This window comes from Schistocerca nitens, chromosome 10 (genome assembly GCF_023898315.1).
Source record: "Schistocerca nitens isolate TAMUIC-IGC-003100 chromosome 10, iqSchNite1.1, whole genome shotgun sequence".
In the NCBI taxonomy this organism is placed as follows: Eukaryota; Metazoa; Arthropoda; class Insecta; order Orthoptera; family Acrididae; genus Schistocerca; species Schistocerca nitens.
The window spans coordinates 31980210-32007954 of NC_064623.1; the positions used below are offsets into that span (position 1 = coordinate 31980210).

Genomic DNA, 27745 nt, shown 5'->3' on the forward strand with positions numbered 1-27745 from the left:
CTGACACACTATTCTAGTCTACCACTAAGTTTAAAAAAGTGTTCCAGTTAAAAATAATTGATTTGGTAAAAATATAATTAATCATGTCATATATGAGTTGTAAGCAATGAAAGTGCACACTCAACAAGGTTGAAGGTGGTAGCACCCAAATTACCCGAATCTTATTTGAGGCAAAATGGTACACGGAATACAAAAATGTATTCATTGTTTGACAGGAAAGACCTGTGGCCATCAGTAGTTAGCTTCCTCTCTTTTTCAGGCTTTCTGGCCTTTCTCATAACAATAAAATTTCACTCCACAAATGAGTCTTCAAATTTGCAGTTTACTCCATAACTTTCACCAGCACCATCAACTGAAGCAGAATATTAACAGTCCATTACAAAATAGAAGTAAATCTGTTTTCTGAAAGCTTGTCCATCGAGATATTCCTCCCCCAACATAAAGTTGCAAAGTTACAAAAATTCGACATGTTGTAGATGTAAACAGGATTAGTTTTCCTCTGTTCTGTCTTCATTTTGCCAAAAGAAATAATGACCTTGGTACTTCATACTCTGCAAGTCAAAGTTTAGACGTACTAGGACACCTTATGAGCCAGTCATTTTTAATTTTCTGGATTTCAGGGTCAATGCCTGGATATCAATTTCCTAAATCATGAAAAGGATAGCTTGCTACTCACCATAAAGGGGAGATATGAGTCACCTATAGGCATAACAAAAATATTGTAAGCTTACTTGTAGACAGTCTTTTTGTTGTACCTACCTGCAACTCAACATCTCCACTGTATGGTGAATAGCAATCTACCCTTTTCATAATACTGACATTATTCCAAACTTGATTTTCCGTTGTTTCATTTCCTATATCACTATGTCACACTTTTTCATTTCTAAAGGTTATGAATGAACACAAACATATTAAAAACAGTATTACTGACATGAAATTTTTTCATTTGCCAATACACTTCACATTTTTGTACTAAATTATAATTAATTACAAATACCCCCATTTCCATGTGATTAGGGATTAAAAATAAAAGAAATGCTATTTTTATAATAAATTATGGTTCAATACTTGTTAATTAACATTTCAATTTGATAAAAATATATAGTAGAATTCAAACAAAAGGATAAAAGTTGCCTCCTAACAAAAATAGAACTGGCAACCTCACAATTAAAAGACTAGCAATATACACAGCTCTGTTGAAAAAGCTCCAAATTTTTTGTACTTGACAGTTGGCAATAACCTTCAAGCTCAATTTTTTCTATTTTTTTTTTTTTTTTTTTTTGCCAAATGCACTATACTGATTTAGGAAACTGATACTCAAGACACTTACCTTTAAATCATATTTATATGAAGAAAATCAAAGAGGGTCAATCTGTAAAGACCCCTTGTAAGAATCCAGTATAATACTCAAAAACAAACTAAACTAAAATCCGCTCATATAGGCCTCGGAAGGCCCAACAGTACTGACCGACCGCCGCGTCATCCTCAGCTGTTAGGGATCACTGGGTGCGGATATGCAGGGGCATGTGGTCAGCACACTGCTCTACCGGCCATTGTCTGTTTTCATGACAGGAGCCACTACTTCTCAATCAAGTAGCTCCTCAAGTGATCTCAGAAGGGCTGAGTGTACCCCACTTGCCAACTGAGCTCGGCAGACCCACACGGTCACCAATCCGAGTGCAATTGAATTTTTTTTTTTTTTTTTTTAAGAGTGTGATGTTATTCAACATCCTGCTTATTCCATGTTTTCTACAAATATTTATTCTGGCCCATTAGAAAACAAAACCCTGACAGAAATTTAAGGAGTTGAGAGTTGCAGCCTTGCTTGCAATATCTGGCATGGAGAGTACTGAATCATTTTAGCCAAATCAAGTGTAGGGGTCAGGTATCAGCCAACTACTGCTAACATTTGTCAATCACAGAATTAATTAATTCGAACTATAATGCTAAGAGTCCACTAATGCAAGATATGCAGGCTTTTTTTTCTTTGGTACAAGTCTTCAACTGAATAATCATCATGCTACATTGTCAAAATCCTCATGTGTGTGAAGTTGGAATTTGTGAGAAGGTAACAAGTTCAAAGCACAAAGGCAATAGAAACTGAGGAAGCAAACAAGAGTTGCTGTCGTATAGTTGAATAAATTTTCCACGTATTTCTCATTAAATCTGAGTGGATTCCGAAACAGAGGTAGTACGCTACTTAAAGGTAAGGAAACATTCTACAAATCTTTAGAGTATATTCTTTTAAGCAAGCAATATTTCACTGTTCTGCAGAGTCTCTTGTAATCATGTAATTGCTAAAATTAGCCACAAATAGTGTAGTCTCCACAAGAATCAAAACTAAAATGTGGACACACAAGAAATTCTTTGTGTAGGAAATTAAAAAAGCAGCCACCGTTACCCGAGACGTGTTGCTTATAAATGGCTTATCTAGTCTGTATCTGTATAGGAACACTATTTCTGAACATTACTAGCGAATGCATACATTCTTATACACACATGCACAAAGATATCACAGCTCACCCATGGAAACTAATAGCTCAGTTTGACCAATGGTACACCATCTGACATTATACTAGTTGCAGATACTTAGAGGTATGCACACACCCAGTAAAACTGCGTGCACAGTCACATTCCACACGACAAAATAATATTTTGCATTCTCATGCGTCCGGCAGTCGGCCCACCAAACTAAACGGAACCATTGTCTCCGTACTCTGGAGGCTGGACCCTCCAGTTGTGATACACAAAGACTCTCGCAAGGACACCCGCAGAGATGGCGTGGCTACATCACTGGGGACGCGAAGCGGGCACTGGCAGTATCGGCTGGTGTTGACGTGACACTGGCGGCACCGGCTCGTGCTGACGCAAGTGTATCCCAACACTTTGCTTGCTACTCAGAGCCTTGCCGCACAATGGACAATTAAACGGCTTGATACCACTGTGCGAACGCAGGTGAGCCTGTAGGTGGTGTTTCCGCACAAAACGTTTTTGGCAGAGCTGGCACTCGAACGGTCGCTCGACGTCCTTCGCCCGTACCTGTGCGGGGAATGTAATGACATGTTGAGCTCACAAATTATGAGAATATTGTGACTTCTGGTTTATGAGACTCATAACATAAATAATCTAAATTACCTGATTCAGGTAGAGTACACACATCGAAACTGATCTTAATAACAGCATACTAATAATAAAACAATTCTGTTACAGAAGGTAATTCTTATTAACTTTTGAAAATCTCCGAAGTGATGTATATGATACTGAGACAAATAATTTAACATAAGAGACGTGGTGTCGCAAATGTTGAGAAATACCCGTAAAGCGGATGAGAAATGTTAAACACGTGACATCAACAAATGATGTACCTCACTACACATGCAGCAGCTGAGGCTACAGATCTACCGCACCTGGTCATCCTAACCTAAGTTGTGTATTCATGTCGGTGTGTGTCTGGGCCCATGTGCATGACTTGAGTGCATGGAACTCAGGTTCTGGCAGGCAGCAATTTTTTCACTGTGTTAGGCAACTGTGTGTTTACACCGAGGTAAGATTTATTAGTTTATTTACTGGTCTCCAATAGTTTACTGCAAAATACAATACAACAAAAACCTATTGTACTGTGTAACAAGTAAATGAGTAAAAGCTTCTGAACTGCATCATTACCAGTAAATGACCTACATTTTCTCTATTAAATTGTGTCTGTAAACAAAAAATGAAGAGACAGAAGGAAAGAAACACAAAATAAGACCAGTGTTTACTTGGTCATAGCGAGGACAATTTAATTTTCTAACTTACATATTTACAAGAAATCACACTTACAATAGGTGTTCGGTATGAGCAATGTTTGCTCGAGTGTAAGTATTGTATTGCCCAATTGTTCCTTCGTGTTCAAGTCAACGACTGCACTTTTGGTGAGGTATATCATCTGGTAACACCAGATTTCAACATTTCTCATCCATTTTTGGGTTTTCCCAAGATTTTAATAAGAATCACCCTGAATATACAAACAAGTAAAATATCTAACATGAGATTCTCCATTGCTCAAATTACCATTTCATCTTTTATGAATTATTCTACTGAATAGTATCATTTCTCCCATAGAATCTGCTGTAGTCTTTTATTTTTATAATCTCTGGTTTCATATCAAACATGTTTTTGCCCATTGATTTCTTACATACTGTTGTCCCATGTACTGTGTAATCCGAGCAAATAATTTCAATTGATGTGTACATAGTATAAAATTATTTTCATTTCTTGTGCTCTAGGTGTGGTTAAAATAATTCTCCTCAGATAATTTTTTGACAGCTGCGTAAGAAGATTGTAATTTCATAAACGTATATGGAGGGAACAGTTTCTGAAATAATGGGTGACAAGATTCTTTTTGCTGTGCAGTACCCATGTATCTTCTAAATTTCTTCTGCAGTTTCATAATACACTATTTGAATTTCCTCAGAAAATTACACCATTGTTAATGAAAGATTTAAAATAACTATAATATGTTATTTTTCGTGTAGTCGTATCAGTAGAATTTGCTAGTACTTGCACTGCAAATGCAAAACTGCTTCATTTATTTGCTAGGAAGTCAGTATGTGCATACCATGAGACAACAATTCCATTTCCATCGACCACCACTCACTACGTAAGGAGTAACAACACTAATTAAATCGTACTAGAACTTATAATTAAGACAATTCTTCTCACTTGGTGTTTTATCGTTTCGCGACATTGCTGCTCGCGTTGGTCGAGATCCAATGACTGTTAGCAGAATATGGAACCGGTGGGTTCAGGAGGGTAATATGGAACACTGTGCTGGATCCCAACGGCCTCGTATCACTAGCAGTCGAGATGACAGGCATCTTATCCGCATGACTGTAATGGATCGTGCAGCCACATCTCGATCCCTGAGTCAACAGATGGGGCATTTGCCAGCCAACAACCATCTGCACGAACAGTTCGACAACGTTTGTAGCAGAATGGACTATCAGCTCGGAGACCGTGACTGCGATTACTCTTGACGCTGCATCACAGACAGGAGCGCCTGCAATGGTGTACTATCAACGAACCTGGGTGCACGAATGGCAAAACATTATTTTTTCGGATGAATCCAGGTTCTGTTTACAGTATCATGATAGTCGCATTCGTGTTTGGCGACATCGCGGTGAACACACATTGGAAGCGTGTATTTGTCATCACCATACTGGCATATCACCCGGCATGATGGTATGGGGTGCCATTGGTTACACATCTCGGTCAGCTCTTGTTCGCATTGACCGCACTTTGAACAGTGGACGTTACATTTCAGATGTGTTATGACCCGTGGCTCTACCCTTAATTCGATCCCTGCTAAAACCTACATTTCAGCAGGATAATACACAACCACATGTTGCAGGACCTGTACGGGCCTTTCTGGATACAGAAAATGTTCAACTGCTGCCCTGGCCAGCACATTCTCCAGATCTCTCACCAAGTGAAAACATCTGGTCAATGGTGGCCGAGCAACTGGATCATCACAATACGCCAGTCACTACTCTCGATGAACTGTGGTATCATGTTGAAGTTGCATGGGCAGCTGTACCTGTACATGCCATCCAAGCTCTGTTTGACTCAATGCCCAGGCGTATGAAGGCCATTATTACGGCCAGAGGTGGTTGTTCTGGGTACTGATTTCTAAGGATCTATGCACTCAAATTGCGTGAAAATGTAATTACATGTCAGCTCTAGTATAATATATTTGTCCAATGAATACGCGTTTATCATCTGCATTTCTTCTTGGTGTAGCAAGTCTCTTACAGTTTCATCTCCTGGTACTAAGGTGCAGATACTGAAATGAAATGCACACAGAAGTACAATGACCAATGAAAAGTATCCGAACACTTATTAGCGGACATTATACAGAGTGTGTACAATCTCCATCTTCATGACAGCTTGAACACTGCTCAGAACACTGTAAGTGATGTGTCTGAAGATCTGAAACCAGAGAAGGTAGTGATTTCGGACACTGGTGCCTGAAGCAAAGTCGACATTCTAACTCATCCCAAAGGTCAGCACTCTGTGCAGGCCTGCCCATTTCATGAATGTAATTCTCCACAAATCAATGCCTCACAGATGCCGCTTTATGACAGGGTGCACTGTCCTGCCGATGCAAACAATTGTTGTCTTTGAACTGTTGCTCTACTGTACGCATAACACAGTGCTGTAAAATGTGTTTACATCCTTCCACATCTAGCATTTCCTTAACCACGATATGGAGACCACAACCTAACCGTGAAAATTATCCCCATATTGTAACATCACTTTCTTCGTATTTTACTGCTGGCAGTACACACGATGGCAGGTAACATGCTCCAGGCAGTCGCAAAACCCAAACCCTTTTATCAGACTGCCAAACAGTACAGCATAATTCACCACTCCGAACCACTTGTTTCCATTTATCCACTGTCTAGTTGTGTTGCTCTTCACATAACCTCAAATGTCACTTAGCACTGACCACAGTATGTGTAGGAGCTGCTTGACCACAGTACCCCTTTCTTTTTAACTCCTCTACGCACAGCCATTTTGCTAGTTGAACTGGTGATAAGCACTAGGGAACTCACGAATGATTCCTTCCATTGATTCCACGTGGCTCTTTACAACCACCTTCTAGAATGCTGGACCGACTCGTCTGTTAGTGCACGGGGTCTGCCCAGTCTCAGTTTACCCGTGGCTGTTCCTTCATACACTACCATTTGTGGAAATTGCAACACCAGGAAGGAAACACATGAATTCCATTAATTTAATACCACAGGTTAGGTACATAACAAGTAACAAATGATTACCTTTTCAAATCTATACATGTCCTTTGAGCCCTACTATTCAGTATGTCGTGTGGCCACCACGCGCTGCATTTAGAGCTGTTATATGCTGTGGCATTGAATCACTAAGGTTCTGAATACATTCCTGGGAGATTTCCCTCCAAGCAGTTTGTATCCGAGCCCACAAATCTGCGACACCAGTTATCGGAGGACTGTGACGCACCAGGTGCCGACCGACCGTGCCCCAGACACGTTCCACAGGCGACACGGCTGGCGAACCTGCAGGCCGGGGAAGCAATGGTACCCGTCGCTCTTCGAAGAAAGCCTGTACATTCCTCGCAATATGTGGCTGGGCATTGCCCTGTTGAAATGTGGCCTGTGGAGATGCCTGAAGCAGGGGAGTACGAAGTGGTACTCATCCGAAAAGATTAAATGTTGCTACCCAGCACCCCAGTGGTGGTGTTCACGTGTCCATTGCAGTCGGAGGAGCTTGTCGTTTCTGACAATGGAAGCCAATGTAATGGCATGCGTGCAACCAGTCCAACCTGCAGCAGATGAGAACGATACTTCAATGCAGACAAGTTCACACCTATTGCAGTGCTGTACGGTCTATAATGGCTACATGGACAAGATGACGGTCGTCCAGTGCTGTGGTCACATTCCGTGCTCCAGTTCCCATTCGTCTCTGTGTAGGACCTTTCTCTAACCACCGCTTCCACACACTGTCATAGAAGCATGCCCTGAGCGATCCGAAATGTCCCGGAGACCGATCATTCTGCCCCTTTCGAACTCACTCACGGGCCGATATGGCTCCCTTTGATGTCGACGAGGCATACTGGCACTCAGTGTATTGTTTCCATCTCGTGTGACAGCTCTGCACCGACTACACTAGGCGCAACACCGACCCTGTCGGACCGACACGAGAGGGCTCTGCTCGGCCTACGTGTACCCCATCTAACTGCAAAATGTACGACTTATTGCTTGCACACCTGTCACAACTTCCACCAAGTATGGCGCTATTCGGGAAATTCCTTCCCCGTGCGTCACTTTTCACAAACGGCAGTGTATTTTCACTTCACAATCACATCACCAGCCACTGACTCGGGCAACATTGATTTACAAGGGTTGAAATGTCCCTGATGGATTTGATGCTCAGATTACATCCAGTGAGCAGTCCACATTAAAAGTCACTGTGATCTTCTGTGCAATCCAGCCTGTTGTTACTGCTTGTCTACAGGCAACACAATATTCCTTACCTCCTTTTGTAGTGTCAGTTCTGCCTCTTCTGACATCTAGCGGCCAATTCTGCATTACATGGAGGAGTGCAGATACTTCCTATTAGGTAGTGTATATTGTCTTGCAGTACTGTGCCACAATCTACTCCAGAAATAAATACACTTGCAGAAGACTTCATTTCGATGACTGTTCCTAAGTGCCTGAAGATGGTACCTTAAGAGGCTTTAAAATTAATGGCAAATAAAGGACAAAAATGCGGCTACTGTGTCAAGTGCCATGGAAGCAAAAATTTATATTTTGTCTTTGTCCTTGTTGTTGGGCAGAAAAGTTTCTCAGTGCCTTATTTTGGAGGATATGATACTTGCAATTAACATACTTAAAGAAAATAACTGAAAAATTATATACAACAGTAAACGTTACAAGGCAGCAGTATTTTTTGGCTATGAAATCTTAGTCTTGACCTCAACAAAATCAAACAATACAAAATCCAGAAGACTGACACGATCAGTTCTTCGTTAGGTGTGGGCAACACACACACACACACACACACACACACACACACACACACACACACACACACACACAAAGTTCAAAAGAAACTGAAAAAGTTTCTCCTCAATAACACCACCTATTCTGTGCAAGAATTTCTGTTATTCTAACATGTATGTATGTTCACTACACAACAACTTATAAATGTTCAGCATGTAACTGTGAGGCATAGCACCTTATATTGCACCGATGTAAGTAACAGACAGTAGCAGGCAGGCAGCTTCATACAAGAGTCATGCTTGCATGACCAATGCACTCAAATCCAATAGCTCGTAGCAAGTAGTTTTAGCAGTGGCCAAAAGGCACCAACACCTTATGCACTATGAGATTACAGTATTTTAGGGAAACAAAACTGTATTTATTGTGGCTTTCATGAATTATTGCTATCTGTTTAATTGTTAGTGTGAATGCAAAGTATTAAATAAATAAATATTGTTATGTCTATTAACTGAGTATACCTTGGTGTGAGAACTGCATGCTGAGAGAGAGAATCATATACATGGGAAATTTTAAAAGTGCAACTACCCAGTTTATGGGACTGAGAAAACAAGATACATTTTACGATAATTTTGTTATTTAAAGAGATAGTTATTTTGGAATTTTTGGATTTTATAAATTTGTTCTTCTGATAAACAGTTCATAAAAGCTATGAAGTTGTGACTGGTCAAAAGTAAAAAGACACAGTTTTGTACAGTTTAATACTAATATTCAACTGGTTATGAGATACATCAGTTAATCAGAGGACAGTACTGAGGAATTGCTGGGGTCATACAAGAAAAGGGTAAAGGGAATGCTGAAGGCAATTAATGAAGATTTACGTGCAGCAATGTGAGAAGTGCAGGCAGGTGATGACCACAGCGAGGTCGGTCAGTCGGTGAGAATTTAGGGGAGGATGAAGATGACAGTGAATAAGGAGAGTATGTGAAAAAATTAATTATGGTAAACAGAAAAGAGATGGATAGTGACTGCAATCTTTCAAATGTGTATGTTATCTCCAAGACACACAGAATGTTTTGACAGAGTGGAAGTTGTACGAGATTTACTAGAGGAAGATTAAGTCAATAACACTGGGGAAAAGACAGCACAACCTATAATTAGTTCAAAGTACAAGGCAGGAAGGAAGGAAGATTGGGTTTAACGTCCCACTGACATCGAGGTCATTAGAGACAGGGCACAAGCTCGGACTGTATCATCAAGGATGAGAAAGGAAATCAGCCATGTCCTTTCAAAGGAAACATCCTGGCTTTGCCTGGAGCAATTTAGGGAAATCGCAGAAAACTTTAATCTGGATGGCAGGACACGGGTTTGAACGTCGTTCTCCTTAATGCGAGTCCAGCGTCCTAACCACTGTGGCACCTCACTCAGTATAAGGCACAGAAGTGCAGTGTTTAGGTGACAGTGGTAGTGATCTTTGTGCTGATAGTCAAAAATTGTTTGATGCTTTATGTAATAAGGAGAAACTGGTATTGATCGGCATCCAAATAATTGTAGCCACTGTAAAAATAAAGAAGCCTGTAAAATATGAAATAATATTTTCTATTAACAACAATGATATACAGTTGTATCACAACTTTCTGATAATTTCCAGGCTGAGCACTGACACATTGATTGGGGCCAATTTCTTTAATAAACACAAAGGGAAGTTGGATTTCAATAATGATCTTATGGTTTGGGAGGTAAAGGGGGGTACATTTAGTATACAATTTTACAGAAAAAAGAGATTGACAACTGAGGAAAGGGACAGTATTCCTCTAAAATATTGTAGGAAAGAAGAAGAAGAATATAATGAATATGGCAAAGAAGTGGGGATGAATTCAGAGGAATTAGAATGAGCCATAACAAAATATAGATAAAGGTGGAGGATTTGCTTATATTAGATAGGAGCTGAGGGTCAAATCCTGAGAGGGCATTGCATTCTTTGCAATGTCAGGTGGGTGACTGACGATCATCAGGTACTCGAGTCATCGGCAATATTATTTCATTGCCATTTCATATTGTAAAGCTTCCTCTCCTATAATTTTAAACTTTATCTGTCATCTATCATCTTCTTTGCCATCAAGGGAAAAGCAAAGGTATTATGGGGTGTTGTATTTAAGTTAATTATTGGAAATATAAAGAAATTCAGAGCAAAGGAAAGTATTAAGGAATTTAAGAGTGTAACTGAGGTCTATGGTTTATTAGGAAAGTGATGCTGAAATAAGGCAACTTTATGCAGAGAGGATGAGTAGTTGTATTGAAAAATGGAAAATGTTTACTGAATTAGTGGTGTAAAGATTGCTGAAGGTGACATGCATGCAATGGTTAGTACAAGGAAACTAAGGATGGAATAATGTGACTTTTAGTAGAAGAGGTTTTGGAACAGTAATGTACAACTAACCAGATGTAACTTATAAAACCAAGCAGACAATGTTGGGAAAGTAACAAGGACAAAGATAACTAATCATAAAAGGATGCATTGTGGTGATGAAAAATGGATAAAGGATTTTGTAGTGAGATCGGTAGTATAGCGATGTAGAAGCTTTAGTAGGAATATGAAAAGGATCTAGTAATACTGACATAACGACTACTACTAATACTGACACGGCTAAACAAAAGTGTGAAAGGATAATAAGAGTGGGCAAGAATGATATGAAAAGTTCTGTAAATAATTTCATGATATTTTGATGTGATCTGCTCTGCATGAAGTAAAAATACTTTACAATAAAGATTTTGAGGGGCAGTGTGGTCTATCTATAATGTATGGGAGAGAAACATAAAAATATTGGTAACTATGTTACATTGTATAATTTGTAAAAGAATGATTTATGATAGTTTTAAGTTTCAAAAAATTTTGCAAAATCAGTATAAAGTAGATATGCTGAATTAGTTAAGTAAATTTAGCCAATGCTTTCACTAGCTATCTATTTAGTTAAAGTCACAGATTGATTCTCACTTTGAAAGGTACTATTTTTTTCAATCAATTTCATATTTGTGCCAAGTGAATGCATCAATTGAAAAAAAGTCTCTGTTAATTCACTTCTGATAACAAGACTAATGAAAATATTTAAAGATGCCATGAGTTACATAAGGAAAAAGAAAAATTTTAAAGAAAATACCTGTACGAAAAACTATTTTTCAGGAATATGTGTAAAATTGTAATCTTGGTTGAAACTGTGTTTTCAGATAAATGACCATGTAATGGCAGTCTGAACTGTATTGGAAGTGAAGGTGAAATGTTATGGATGCCACAAAAATAAGGTGCTGTAACGATGTAAGATATACAGTTCACAATGTAGCAGGACACTAGTGAAGTGTCGATTATAAAGTAGGATGAATCTACATACATACGTGGATGCACTATAAAGCAAAGAGTGCACGAAAAATTTAAACAATGAAATTCATTATTTAACTAAAATGCTGCAAACAGTATGAACTGTTTGAGAAACAGGAGTTAATTTGTTGTTTTGAAAAAGAATTTGTATAATTTATAATTTTGTGAAGAATGTCAAAAACAAAAGTTTTTGTAAAATGTAGGCTAGGTTAGTTTTGATCTGCCAGGTCCATAGTAAGAATTATGTATTTAGTTTGCTGTTGAAAAACTATTAAAACTAGAAAAATAATCGTGATGCAGAATAATTCTTAAACTTTTATTGCAAAAATTTCTTGTAATTGGAGGGGGTGTGAGGCCTTCCATCACAAATATGCAAGTAAGAGAGAATAGCAGGTGGTCAGCTTCATACATGAGTCATGTCTCGTATGACCAATGTGCTCAGATCCCATAGCTCGCTGCAAGTACTAGGGTTGCTCAGAAAGTAATGCATCACATTTTTTTCCCCAGCTGAAAACAAGACTACGAATGTGAAATGTTACATATGTATTATTTGAAGTCTCCTGAGTGAGTGCGCCAAGTTTCTGTCACTTCTGACAGATAGTGTAGCAGCAGCACAGTTTCAAAATGGCATCTGTAGGTGATGTACGTTACAAGCAACGAGCCACGATTGAATTTCTCACTGCAGAGAAAGAAACTGTGGGGAGTATTCACAAACGCTTGTGAAAATTCTATGGAGCCCTATTGCAGAGCTTATGTTGTCATCCGCGAGGACAGACACATTACGACTCGGCAGTTGGTGTTGCATCTGTCAATCAGTAAAAGAAGTGTGGGTGGAATTATTTGCATTCTTGGATATTCAAAAGTGTGTGCAAGATGGGACCCACGATGTCTAACAGTGGATCACAAATCGCACAGAAAACAACATTTGTCCTGATTTGATGCAACATTTTGAAGCTGAGGGGAGAGGCCTTGTCCTGGATTGTGACAGGTGATGAAACCTGGGTTCACCATTTTGAGCTCGAAACTCCCAACAGAAGAAAAAATTCAAAGTAACTGCTTCCCACAAGTAAGATCGTGAGCACCATGTTCTGGGATTGTTAAAGTGTGATTCTCATTGATGTGATGCCAAGAGGCAGTACCATTACTTCAGAAGCATATGTCAAAACATGAACAAAACTCAAGACATGCTTCTAGTGACTTCGTTGCCACAGCAACCCAGGAGATATTCTGCTGCAACATGATAACGCTCAACTCCATGCAAGTCTGAGGACTGCTGAACACATCACAAAATAGGATTGGACAGTGTTACCCCAACCACCCTACAGTCCTGACCTAGCCCTCTTAGATTTCCTCTTATTTGGGCCATTACATGATGCCATTTGTGGAAGACATTTTGAGGACGATGAGGTGATTCACAAAGTGAAGCACTGGCTCCGCCACCAGGACAAGGATTGGTACCAACAGAGCATACATGCCCTTTTTTCACGCTGGAGGATGGGCATAGAACAGGATGGAGATTACATAGAAAAAAATGGTGTGTAGACAAAATACCATTCTTTCATGCTTGTAATTCTCATTATGTTCAATAAAGAATTGTTGAAGAAAAAAAAAAAGTGGTGCATTACTTTCTGGGCAACCCTCTTAGTTTCAGCAGTGGCTGAAAGGTGTCAGCACTATGACTGCAGATACTTTTAAAAATACTGGGAAACCAATATATCGATATTTAAAACAATATCATTATCGGCTCTCGATATATAAAAAAAAAACATTGACGTGTTGACAGAAAAATACTGATGTACCTGCTCATAAAAATAATGGCTGCACATTGTAAATATACTGTCAGCTTTAGAGCTGTATATTTAATTATTGATTCATTATTAGATATTCTGTACGTCAACAAGCTAACAGCCTGCCTATCCCTCTTAGAGCAAGAATCGAAAGGAAAACAATGTACATTCACACTTGGTGGTAACCACTTTATAACAGTGGTAACTGCAGTTACATGGCACAATAAAGGTGGCTGATGGGTGTGTTGTTTGGTTTTATCACAGATCAGATTTGCCCCCGTTCTGCCAATGTCACGGACATAGCAGCTGTAGCGTCAAAATTGCATGGTGAAGCCAAATGTTGAGTTTCTGTTGGTAGCGCGCCGAGAGCCTATTACATCAGCATTTCCCCTCACACGTCTCTGCCCACCACAAAGACCAATCTTGTCATTTAGACTTCTGTTCATCATTATCAGCAACTGTTTTTGAAGATGCAAATGTGAAGAAATAGCACAGCAGTTGCTCTAAAAATTCCATTCACACAATGCATTTGGACTCCTTTTCTGCCACATATACTTGCTTCACACAGTCAAAGGAGAGATTGGACATGATGAAAGCTCATAAAGCAGAAAGACTCCTTCACACAGTGAACGTAAAATTGTGTTCTACTACAATTTCAAAAGAACAACTTCAAATATTTACCAAATATTGTAAAAAAAATTCATATAAAATAAGAATATCAGCATTCAATATTTCCATTTTGATGTCATTGATATATATATGTAGATATTTTTTTAGAAAATATTGTTGTCTGTTAACTGACTGTGGATTAGCTTGAGAACTGTGTACTGAGAGAATGAGCCATACTCGCAAGAAATTGTAAAGTGCAACTAGCCAGTTTATGGGACTGAGAAGAAAAGATATATTTTACGATAATTTTCTTATTTAAAGAGAGTGTTATTTTAATATTTTTGGATTTTATAAATTTGTTCTTTTGATAAACTGTTCATAACAGCTATTAAGTTGTGATCAGTCAAAAGTAAAACACGTAGAATTACACGGCTTAATACTAATATTGGGTTGGTTACAAAGTATATCAGCCAATCAGAGGACAGTATGTTTGTGTGTATTTTATGGGCTAAGAGAACTGCTTTGTGAAGCCTAGGTGCAGTTTGGATCCAAACCATGATCATGTTCAGATGTGGATATAAGGAACTCTGAACAGTGTGAAAATTTTATGAAATAATGGTTAAAACTGGACTGTGAACTGTCACCAACTGGACATAAATGTATGAAAAAGACAAACACGAATTCCAATTTTAAGCTGTAAACTGTGATTTTTGGAAAACCGAAATCCGCATGGCGTCTTACACAAGGTGTGGCCACAAACTAAACATTTGACAGGGTCAAATTGTGTAATATTTGAGAGAGTATTCTGTCACAAACAATCCATTTGTTAATCCTTTTGATAACAGGTTTGGTTAATTACCCAAGCTGGCTGTTATGAGTGAGTGTGATTGCATGTGAATGATGAAACTGTAACTTAAGGTTAGCACGGGCTCGGCGATTTTTTCATTAAACAGGTCACCATATACGGAAGTTTCAATCAATCGCTCATCTCACCTGATACTGAAAAACGTTTTGGTGTGACCTGTAGAGATGTGTAGTATGGCTAGTTTCTGCTACAGTTTTTTCCTAGCTGGATAACTTTATGCATTTTCCTGACAGGAAAGGTGTGTGGAGAGGACTGCGGAAGAAGAAATTCACCCCAAGGTAAGTGTATACTTTCTGTAGTGACCGCACCGCTGCAACCACATTTACACATTAATTTGCAATGTTAATGTAAAATGACTCATTCCACATCATTACTATTTATTGCACAAATGATATCTCTCTCTCTCTCTCTCTCTCTCTCTCTCTCTCTCTCTCTCTCTCTCTCTCTCTCTCTCACACACACACACACACACACACACACACACACACACATCTTAAAAGTGAAATCTTGGGCAATATTCCTAACACAGACTATAAAGTAGATACAAGGGGTTGTCATTGAGATTCAATTACTACTTCAAAAAAATAATGTTATGCAGTTAATTTTTTATTTGTTTGCAGGTACAAGTCTAAAGTAATATATATATAAAACAAAGATGATGTGACTTACCAAACGAGAAAGCGCTGGTAGATAAGACACAATAAAACACACACACACAAATTTCACGCTTTCGCAACCCAAGGTTGCTTCATCAGGAAAGAGGGAAGGGGAGGGAAAGACGGAATGATGTGGGTTTTAAGGGAGAGGGTAAGGAGTCATTCCAATCCCGGGAGCGGAAAGACTTACCTTAGGGGGAATAAAGGACAGGTATATAAAAAGCTTGAAATTTGTGTGTGTGTTTATGTGTTTTTTATTGTGTCTATCTACCAGTGCTTTCTCGGTTGGTAAGTCACAGCATCTTTGTTTTTTATATATACATTTCCCACGTGGAATGTTTTTGCACACCACAACACCACAGTACTACAGCAAGCCACTAAAAGTCTCACAACAAAATGGCACAGCCCATTTATAAAATGGAGTATTGTGCATTAAATCGTTTTCTGCCATGTGAAGAGGAACAATGCTGCAACAATTTGTGCCGAGTTGGTCGGAGTACAAGAGTAATGCATCCTCATATGACACAGTGATTTGGTTGTACAGACACTTCCAATACAATCAAATAAATCTATATGACAAAAAAAGAAGTGGCAGCCCTTCTCTGTGTGAGGAACCAGGATTTTCAAGAGAAGAGGTGGCCCCAGTGCTCGGCGACTGTCACACTAAAATGAAGACACTAGTGGGAAAATTTAAAATCACTCACCTAACAGTTTTTGACAGCTCGCACAACAATTTGAATGTGACAAAGATTGCTGTCTGCCAAGTTTTATGACAAGTCACAACTGTTTAAAAAGCCTTCCAAAGTGAGACAATGGAGCATAAGTTGCAGCTATGTTGGGCCAACTGAAACAACTTCTGCACCTTCCTAACCCTGTGGAGAAGTGCTAGGTGTGTCACTACAATTCTGACATGAAAGAGCAAAGTGGGCAGTAGAAATGTGCGGATTCACTGACATCGAAAATGCTGAACACTTGACCATCATTGGGCAAGTCGATGCCGAGTGATTTTTGATACTGCCACAGTTCGACACTTAACAGATTATGCTTGTACGGGGCAAGATAAGTGGAGGTCATAATATTACAATATAGTACCTGATGGGGTTACAGGAAGCTAGCGAGACGGAGAATCGTGGGAACTTTTCTGAGAGGGTATGTTTGCTTCATGGCAACACCCCAGCTCATCCTGGGCAGCACACATCACACACACTGCTTCTGTGGTCCATCACACCTTGACTCAACCCCCTAATCTGCTGATATGTTAACCAGTGACTTATTCATTTTCCTTGGGCGACGGAACCAAGGTGTCGCAGGCATTTGCAGAATGACTACAAGGCGATTTTCAAGGTGACTTGTTTGCTGAAGAGCTAAACTGCAGACTTCTACAACCCACGAAGTTGGTAAAAATGTGTCACACTGAAGAACAAACGTGCAGAGATGCTCTGACATTACCACCAAGTTCAATGGCTCCAGCTTGATATTTTAGAGGTGGTAGTTAAAATGTGGTGTACAACTCACATTATCTTATTATTTTCCAGACATGTCTTGTAAATAGGTTTACAATGTGATAATAGGTTTTGTGGGAGGCATCTGAGATGTTAAGTTACTTTTACGTTAAAACTGAGCATTGTTATGGGACTGACAGTTTTGATACAATACTTGTTTTTTTTATTTCACAATATACACAACTGTTCATTAATTCCAATGAACCTAATAACTGACATCTAATGCCCTGCATATACCATGGCTACGGGTGAGTAAAAGAAGGAATAGTACAATGTTGGTAAACATATCTATATGCAATATTGTCAAAAGGAGTGTTGTGTACATACAAAACAGTTACCTGAACTATTAAGTTTATTTACCTGTGTGACGAACGACTGCCCAGTTCATACTGTCCTGTTGTTCCCTTTAATGTTGTGATGTTTGCAGTGTACTCCAAGCAGTAGTGTATGCTCGACATTCCTCATCAACTACAGTGGCGATCTAGATTAATATGAAATTAGAAGTAAAAACTGCAAACAGCCAAGATCACTATAGTACAGCATTTATTTTGATTACCAGTATCGGCAAGTTATGTTGCCAGATCTTATGCAGTACATTTTGTGTCAAGATCCATCTAAATGTATTGCGTATGATCCGAAGATGGCAACACGACTTGTTGAAACCGATAATCAAAATAAATATAGCAATCTTGGCTGTTTGAAGCTTTTACTTTTAATTTCACGTGCTAAACTGCCCTTAAGTTACTTAGTGACACTCGACAGTGTGCACATCGTTATTATGGATCCAAGAGTGGAATTATTTACAGGCAAATGTGCTGCAATTGTAGCATTCAGAAAGCAGGTTTATCTACACTGAGGTGACAAAAGTCACGAGATACCACCTAATATTGTGTCTGATGACCTTTTGCACAACGTAGTACAGCAACTTGACATGGCAGGGACTAGACAAATCTTTGGAAGTCCCCTGCTGCCCTTATAGCCATGAAAAAGACACCTCAATTATGTCCCATAAATATATCTTCTATAAACTGTCTTGTTCTGATATACAATATAGCACCCCTGCACCCTGGCAAGAAAAGTGACAGACAAGTCACAAAACAGCAATTTTTAGTTTATGCCACTGAAAAATGTGTGTGAAGTGCCCAACATGCACGCAAAACATCACCTCTCCATCTCGCAATTTGTCTACTTCAGGGCAATTGTGACAGTTTTGCTGTAAACTACTTTACGATTTGCCACGCAAGAACAACTTCACTTCAGCGTTGCTTCTGGCAGGTGAGCACTGGTCATTCCAGAAGAGTGGTATATTCTAGGTTGTCTGTGCGTATCAGAGCCTATATCTTACATTACAGTCTCTCTCAGATACACATGCATGCATATCTGGAAGGACAGACATTGTTTTGATGATTACAGCTGTTGTAAATACACTCCTGGAAATGGAAAAAAGAACACATTGACACCGGTGTGTCAGACCCACCATACTTGCTCCGGACACTGCGAGAGGGCTGTACAAGCAAGGATCACACGCACGGCACAGCGGACACACCAGGAACTGCGGTGTTGGCCGTCGAATGGCGCTAGCTGCGCAGCATTCGTGCACCGCCGCCGTCAGTGTCAGCCGGTTTGCCGTGGCATACGGAGCTCCATCGCAGTCTTTAACACTGGTAGCATGCCGCGACAGCGTGGACGTGAACCGTATGTGCAGTTGACGGACTTTGAGCGAGGGCGTATAGTGGGCATGCGGGAGGCCGGGTGGACGTACCGCCGAATTGCTCAACACGTGGGGCGTGAGGTCTCCACAGTACATCGATGTTGTCGCCAGCAGTCGGCGGAAGGTGCACGTGCCCGTCGACCTGGGACCGGACCGCAGCGACGCACGGATGCACACCAAGACCGTAGGATCCTACGCAGTGCCGTAGGGGACCGCACCGCCACTTCCCAGCAAATTAGGGACACTGTTGCTCCTGGGGTATCGGCGAGGACCATTCGCAACTGTCTCCATGAAGCTGGGCTACGGTCCCGCACACCGTTAGGCCGTCTTCCGCTCACGCCCCAACATCGTGCAGCCCGCCTCCAGTGGTGTCGCGACAGGCGTGAATGGTTGGGACGAATGGAGACGTGTCGTCTTCAGCGATGAGAGTCACTTCTGCCTCGGTGCCAATGATGGTCGTATGCGTGTTTGGCGCCGTGCAGGTGAGCGCCACAATCAGGACTGCATACGACCGAGGCACACAGGGCCAACACCCGGCATCATGGTGTGGGGAGCGATCTCCTACACTGGCCGTACACCACTGGTGATCGTCGAGGGGACACTGAATAGTGCACGGTACATCCAAACCGTCATCGAACCCATCGTTCTACCATTCCTAGACCGGCAAGGGAACTTGCTGTTCCAACAGGACAATGCACGTCCGCATGTATCCCGTGCCACCCAACGTGCTCTAGAAGGTGTAAGTCAACTACCCTGGCCAGCAAGATCTCCGGATCTGTCCCCCATTGAGCATGTTTGGGACTGGATGAAGCGTCGTCTCACGCGGTCTGCACGTCCAGCACAAACGCTGGTCCAGCTGAGGCGCCAGGTGGAAATGGCATGGCAAGCCGTTCCACAGGACTACATCCAGCATCTCTACGATCGTCTCCATGGGAGAATAGAAGCCTGCATTGCTGTGAAAGGTGGATATACACTGTACTAGTGCCGACATTGTGCATGCTCTGTTGCCTGTGTCTATGTGCCTGTGGTTCTGTCAGTGTGATCATGTGATGTATCTGACCCCAGGAATGTGTCAATAAAGTTTCCCCTTCCTGGGACAATGACTTCACGGTGTTCTTATTTCAATTTCCAGGAGTGTATTATGTAATTTTGTGCATTGCAGCATCCAAGAAAGAAATGGAAATTTCTGCTACAAAGAAAGTTCATATTCAATCCCTTTTCTTGGTGAAACATTCCTACATTATACAAGCTAATTTTTGTTTCTATGTTTTCATAAACTGTGTTCTTTAAATTGTACATAATTTATTTTCCTTATTAAATTGTAATAATTTCATAAATTACAATTTTGTATTTTTCTAATATAACAATTTCAACTTGTTTTTATTTTTACTGTAACTTGAGTACTAACTTTGACTGATGGAGGTTCAAATGTTTTATTACATTACAGTAAAAAGCATTGGGCATGAAAAAGTGGCAAAATTATCACACGAGGAGTCATAACAAAAAGAAAAATGATTTAAAAAAGAAAAATTATTTAAAAAAGAAAAATCAAGAAAAGTGACAACTCGGAGAACTAATTAATAATTACTTGATAACACCTCACATTCGACAAGAAGAGAATGGCATGTTCATTTTACTTTTGTATGAGGTATAACGGAAGTTACTGTCAAAATTATTTACTTTAAATTTAAAGGAAGCTTCTGCTATTTCAATATAACTTTCATAGAATTCTTTAAGTCGATTTTTCTCAAGTACGTCATTTTTCAGTTGTGCCACTGTTCTTACCAGGTGCAATAAGAGTCTTTGCAGCAGCTAATACGCCCACTCCACAATTGATGCGGTACTCTGAGACAAGGACACCAGTATCTTCAACACTAAGCAAGATAAGTAACAGTAATTTTTTACTGGACAGTTAGTGAAACATATTTCAATTCAAACTAATTCCTGTCTTCCTGAAAGAAATGTTAATTGCAGTTAACTTACATTAGGAACAATCTTATGCACTCAGGTACACGATATTATAGAAACAACTTCACATCAGTTTGTTATGACTTAATGAATGAGATGGGCAGTTATAATCAGAATTGTAGAATATATTCTGAATACAAATATCTTGACTTATTTGATACATCTTCATCTGATACTGAGCAAACTGCACAGTTTCCAACACGGATTCATATGCAGTATGCTAAGAGGCAGGGATGGGACAAGAAAAGGTGAATTTGGTAGTTTAATATTTTTTAAAAAGGTTTTGGTTCAGCAGTGCATGAGTACCCTTTAAAGAAAAAAATATTTATCCGGCACTTGCAGCCAGTTACACAACTAGATTGTGATCATGTGATAGCTTAACAAGCCTTCAGTTGGTTCACAGCAAAGAGTTAGTTTTAATCTCTCAAAGATTTGTAGTAAATTTCTAACAAGCAAAAATTATGTGCACACGGTGAATGTAAACATTACTGATCAGGTAATAAATGAAACACTTATGTGAAATTTCTCAAGGGCCAACTGGATTACTAATTAAAATTGAGTAAAAAAAAAAAGGTTCAAATGGCTCTGAGCACTATGAGACTTAGCTTCTGAGGTCATCAGTCGCCTAGAACTTAGAACTAATTAAACCTAACTAACCTAAGGACATCACACACATCCATGCCTGAGGCAGGATTCGAACCTGCGACCGTAGTGGTCGCACGGTTCCAGACTGTAGCGCCTAGAACTGTACGGCCACTCCGACCAGCTAAAATGGAGTCAATACATGAAGATCGGCACAGTTTTTTCTCTCAGAACTCTCTCCCTTTGGTGGACTGATAGATAAAGAATGTTGACTTATTCTCCATATTTTCACTCTGTATTGTTGTGGAGTTAGCTACTGACAAGGGAACCTCCCCATCGCACCCCCCTCGGATTTAGTTATAAGTTGGCACACTGGATAGGCCTTGAAAAATTGAACACATATCAATCGAGAAAATAGGAAGAAGTTGTGTGGAACAATGAAAAAAATTAGTAAAATATACAAACTGAGTAGTCCATGCACAAGATAGGCAACATCAAGGAGAATGTGAGTTCAGGAGTGCTGTGGTCCCGTGGTTAGCGTGAGTAGCTGCAGAACGAGAGGTCCTTGGTTCAAGTCTATCCTCGACTGAAAATTTTACTTTCTTTATTTTCCCAAAGTTATGATCCATCTGTTCGTTCACTGACGTCTCTGTTCACTGCAATAAGTTTAGTGTCTGTGTTTTGCGACCGCACCGCAAAACCGTGCGATTAGTTGACGAAATGACGTGCCTCTCCAATGGGAACCGAAAACATTTGATCGCAAGGTCATAGGGCAAGCGATTCCTCCACGGGAAAACACGTCTGATATATTCTATACGACACTGGTGACGGCATGTGCATCACATGACAGGAATATGTTGTCGACCCACCTAACTTGTACACTTGGCGAATGGGTAAGAAGATGCTTTTACCTTGCCCGATTTAGGTTTTCTTGTGGATGTGATAATCACTCCCAAAAAAGTGATGAAAACATAAGAGTTTGTCACATAAACTGAAAATAAAAAATTAAACTTTTCGCTCGAGGGAAGACTTGAACCTAGGACCTCTCGTTCTGTAGCTACTCTCTCTAACCACGGGACCACGGCGCTCCGTGTCACGGACTGTCCTTGATGTTGCCTATCTTCGCATGGACTACTCAGTTTGTATATTTTACTAATTTTTTTCATAGTTCCACACAACTTCTTCCTGATTTCTCGATTGATATGTGTTCAGTTTTTCAAGGCCTATCCAGTGTGCCAACTTGTAACTAAATGTGAGGGGGGTGCGATGGGGAGGTTCCCTTGTGAGAGTGATAAGAAGTACCAGCTGCCAAGAAGTTTGTACCAATCGCAAAAGAATGGTGGGGAGTTAACAGAAAATAAAAACAGTAATTGTTTTGTGTACACAATTTTTTTTTTTTTTTTTTTTTTTTTGATCGATGAGAGGTTAGTGAAATGAAATGACTCACTGTATTTAAATGAGTCAAAACAATGTGGTAATGTGTCTTCCATCTGGATGCCTCAAAATTTCACACACCAAGGGGAGTAAATGCACGTTAGTGTCATATGAGAATTTGCTCCCTATTGGGGAAAATCCCTTTTCATCAGCCAGCAGTATCAGAGTGATGCACCTTCACTGTGTTTACATACTCTGTTAGTCTGCTTTCTCTTAAGACAGTAGTGATGCATTTAATTTTGCAATGTTTCTTCTGTCACACATGAGTGCTACACAGGAAACATAATTAACTCTCTGCAAAACAAAAATGTACTCCGTAATGTGACCTCTATGCAGGATACAGCACATCCAAATATCACACTTGCTATTTACAAATTGCAACAATTTAAGTTTGGTGGTAATCGAGTCCTCAGTTCCTCTCACCCACGTGTGACCTTCATGTTGGATAGAGCACCTCCAAATACCACACTTGCTGTCTATGAATTGCAACACTTTAAATTTGGTAGTAATTGCGTTCTCAGCTCCTCTGATCCACACAAATCACTTCCGAGCTCATACTTCGTGTGCTCCATACAGAAATGGAATGGAAAGAAACCCTAATAAGCAGCACAATGGCAAGTACCCTCTGCCGTGCACTTCACTGTGCTCTGCAGTGTACGGATATTGTGTTTACCCAACAGTAAGATGGGGCTTTTCCCCAAATTTGTCATTTAGAAAATTTAGGGTTTTCTTACATTTGCAAATTAAACTAGTGCTGGTGAGGCGAATTTTTTAGTTTTATAACAGGTTAATATACGCATCATCTCACATTTACAGATGAAGGATTGGCCACTGTTATGTGCAGATTTGATTTGAAGAATTTGTAAGGTTTGGAGGGAAAAAGTAAAATCAGTTCGGCCCAACTCTAAGATGAATGTAAAGAGGGGACTGGAAATGGGGCAGGAACTTTAATTGTGCTGTCAACCACAAGAATGTATATAGTATACCTTAGCTTCTTATGAAAATCTACCATGTTTATTAGTTGGAACTGAACTGACTTTAAAACAGGCCAAATAGTTTTATCAATAGTATACACTTCAACAGGAGATAAATTAATGCCAACAAAAGTACACTCATACAGAACACTTCAAACTTGGCACAACAAATGAAACACGACCAATAACAGCGCTATAGCTGCTACTGCTCTACAGCACTATTGATTTTCGTGGCTGGCTGCAGCATTAATGTGAAGTGGTACAATTTTTGTCAACTCAGCTGTCGGTAGTCAAGATGATAATGCACTTTCGTCATTCTGTTTGCTTATACTGTCAGCAATGTAAGAAATTTAAATTGTGACAATCGATAATGGATGCAAATTACAGCTGTGACTCTGTTAATAATCATGAATCCACGAGTTTTCCATTCAAAATGCAGAAAAAACGATGCTAATTTTAAGTTAATGGTGATTCGCAAATCAGAGGCCACAAACAAGTGTTTAGCAGGAAGAAATTTTGATGTCACAGAAGTGAATATTTGTAGGTGATGTCAGAAACTAAATTAAATGAGTACCACAAACAAAATTTTCAGGGGACAGAAACAAGGAAGGTTACGCAACCTGCTACAGCAGTTTGTTGAGCATGTGCGAGTGAAATGCAATGAAGGCTTCCCGATTACTTGTGAAATGATCTGACTGATCTGATTGAAGACACTGGAGATAAAAAGGAATTTTCCAACTTTGTGTGTCAGCATCACTTAATCAGTCTAAAGAAATGGCTCGACTAACTGCTGGGCAATATGGGCAACACTGGTCAGATGCCCGCTTACTTTGATATGCCATAATACCAGTGACTAAGATGATGATGATTAAAGTGATACCACAGATTGTAATGAGGTTATCTATGTGGAAAGGTTTCCAATGTGATTGTGGCCACATAATGGGAATTAAGAGTCTCTGAACATGGAATGGTAGTTGAGTAGTATGCTTGGGACATTCCATTTTGGAAAACATTAGGAAATTATATATGAAGACAGTAACTTGTTCTCGAAAGAACAGTTACTGTTGATGACCGTGCAGCTTTTCCCTGTAATAAATGGTGACTAACTGACAACCTCAGCTGCCGACAGGTGTTGTTATTATACCTCGATGCGGACAGCTGAAAATGTGTGCCCCGACCGGGACTCGAACCCGGGATCTCCTGCTTACACGGCAGATGCTCTATCCATCTGGGTCACCGAGGAAACAGGTGAATAGCGCGACTGCAGGGACTTATCTCTTGCACGGTTCCCTTGAGACTCACATTCCCAACTGTCCACAATTCTACATATGTATTTTTATGGACGACTTGGTCAAAACTGTTTGTTTTGAGTGAATGATTTGGTCACTAATCAAACATTTATGGGACATAATTGAAAAGTCAGTTCACGCACAAAATACTGCACCTGCAATACTTTCACATTTATAGACTGCTGTAGGGGCAGCGCGGCTCAATATTCTGCGGAGGACTTCTGATGACTTGTCGAGTCCGTGCCACATCGAGTTGCTGCACTACGTCAAGCAAAAGGAGGTCCAAATCAATATTAAGAGCTACCACAAAACTTTTGTCACCTCAGTGTATGTGGGTGTAGAGGTACCTAGATCTTATACTTTCCAGCTCTCATCTGGGTTTCTCTGGGAGTCAGAGGTGTACTAATGGTGTCCATTGTCTTTGGCTATAGAGGGAGGAGTTGTATATCCTAAGAATTTGTGGATAGGACACACAACGTGCAGGGGTGTTCCACTGTGAATGGAAGTTTATTATGAAACAAGTATCAAGTTTGCAGCTTTTCTTATTTGAATTATAGATTTTTTCTTTATTATCAGCCAATGTATCAGAAGAGGAGATCTACAACATGCTATTCAGAGTTATTATGGGCAAACGGCTCTAAAGGACAAATTATGAAATTTTGCTGTATCAAGGAGCAAATATTAGTTGTATTAGCTTTTAGCCTGTACAGTGTGATATAGCTACTATGATTTTCACATAAAAAATTGACTTCTTTAAGATATTTGTAGCCTCATTTAGAGGAAACTCATGAAACAAAGAACAACATGTTTTCAACTCCACCAATCACTGATATAGTGGCATTACTCCATTTTTTCTTTTAATGGAAGTATGGCATTTTTCACACCAGAACATCAGATCTGTAGGAGGCACATTCAGTGACAAAATACTTTTGTTAGCCTCATGGGTAGTTATGTATTAAAAATAAATCAAATAAGGGCATTTTATGCTGTCACTGCAGCTGTTTGAGTGCTGTACTACTCTGAAGCTTACTTTTACTTTACTCTCCATCAATAGTGTCATAATTATCCTATAAAATATATTTTGGCTGTACTTGTTCCCACAGCAAAATGCATAAATTTTCTGGCAATGTGCATTTCAAATGGCCACTATGACAAAAACAAGAACACCCATATTAATTGTATTTTTACTCTGTAATTTATTTTCACATCTACAAAAAAGTTATCGCAGAACTCCTATCAAAACAGTCTGCTATTCTGGCGCAAGAAACACCATAGTTCCATTAAAAATATATATCTAAAAATGTCAGTGCCAGTACTTCCGGTGATCAATTACATTGTGAAGATACACAGGTTTTTGTTTCATGAGCCCCAGATCATTAACTGCCTAAGTGAAAAGAGCTAACAAATATATCTAATGGATGAAAGTTATCTGAGGGGGAAAAGGTAGGCACCTCGCATTGTATATTTAAAAACAATGGCAAGTAATACAGCATGTAAGCATTAACAAAACTTAACAATACTACTGAAATGCAGTGAATGACATAAACCCTCAACTGTCTGGTTGTTAATCACTTTCAATGGTGACGGACGGGTCATCTTTCTTTACCTGGTTCAGCATTCTCATTCTGTACTTTGCTTCTGTAATTTCATGTAAGATAAAATTAAGTTCATACCTGTTGCATGAAAGTGCTCGGTGCCACTTTCAGTCCCCACCCTTTGGAAGGTTGGACACCGTGCCCGAGTCGACAATGCATGGCCAGGTGACCCTGCCGTGCAAACACCTTTCCACACAGCACACAAGCAAATCTGTAAATGATATAAAGTGCTTTAAAAACTGTTCTCATACTTCATGTATAAAGCATTAAATCATAATGTCTTATTATGTCAAAACCCTTATATTACTTGATTTAAGATGAACTCTGATTACACACAAGAGTAAAACATTGAAGTCTGTAGTGTACAAGGATTAGTCAAAGTTATAATCTTCCATTTGTTAGCTGGTAAACCTTGAAATCCCCATGCCACATTACTATAACATGCTGCTGGAAGACCCAGGACAAAATGTGCAGAACACTAATAAAGTAAGATATTGTATGGAAATTTTTACTCTAAATTTGAGTGGAAGCAAAACTGCAAACATCCATACTGAGTTGGCGTACTACAACACTGCACCATCATATGACATACATGTTAGTTGGTACAGGTGCATCCAATGCACTCAAATGAATCAGAATGACAAAGAAGGAATTGGCAAACAATTTCTCTTTGAGGGACTGAAAATTGCACCAGAAGAGGAGTCCCCTGCGCTTGAAGCCCAGTGTTTCATAGTTGAAACAATGGTGGAAAACATGCAAATCAGCCATGGATCAGTTTTGAACCACTCTGGTTGCCACGATTTCAGTAACAACAAAAGTTTTATGTATATGTGGCTGGAAACAAGGTTCTCATGAGTCACAAGAAGTAGCTATGAACATGAAACAGT

The 27745-nt window shown here is 39.7% G+C and overlaps 1 protein-coding gene across 1 annotated transcript in view; it reads right to left on the reverse strand.

Moving 5' to 3' along the window:
• Positions 1 to 1285: 1285 nt before the first annotated feature.
• The window catches only part of LOC126210306 (zinc finger protein 26-like), a 93498-nt gene continuing 67038 nt past the window's right edge, over positions 1286 to 27745 (reverse strand). Inside the window, exons 6-7 of the mRNA XM_049939502.1 lie at positions 26937 to 27069; positions 1286 to 3039 (exon numbers count right to left, since the gene is read on the reverse strand). Of these exons, the coding sequence (XP_049795459.1) occupies positions 2791 to 3039; positions 26937 to 27069 (382 nt within the window). The 3' untranslated portion in view covers positions 1286 to 2790. The remainder of the gene's footprint in view (positions 3040 to 26936; positions 27070 to 27745) is intronic.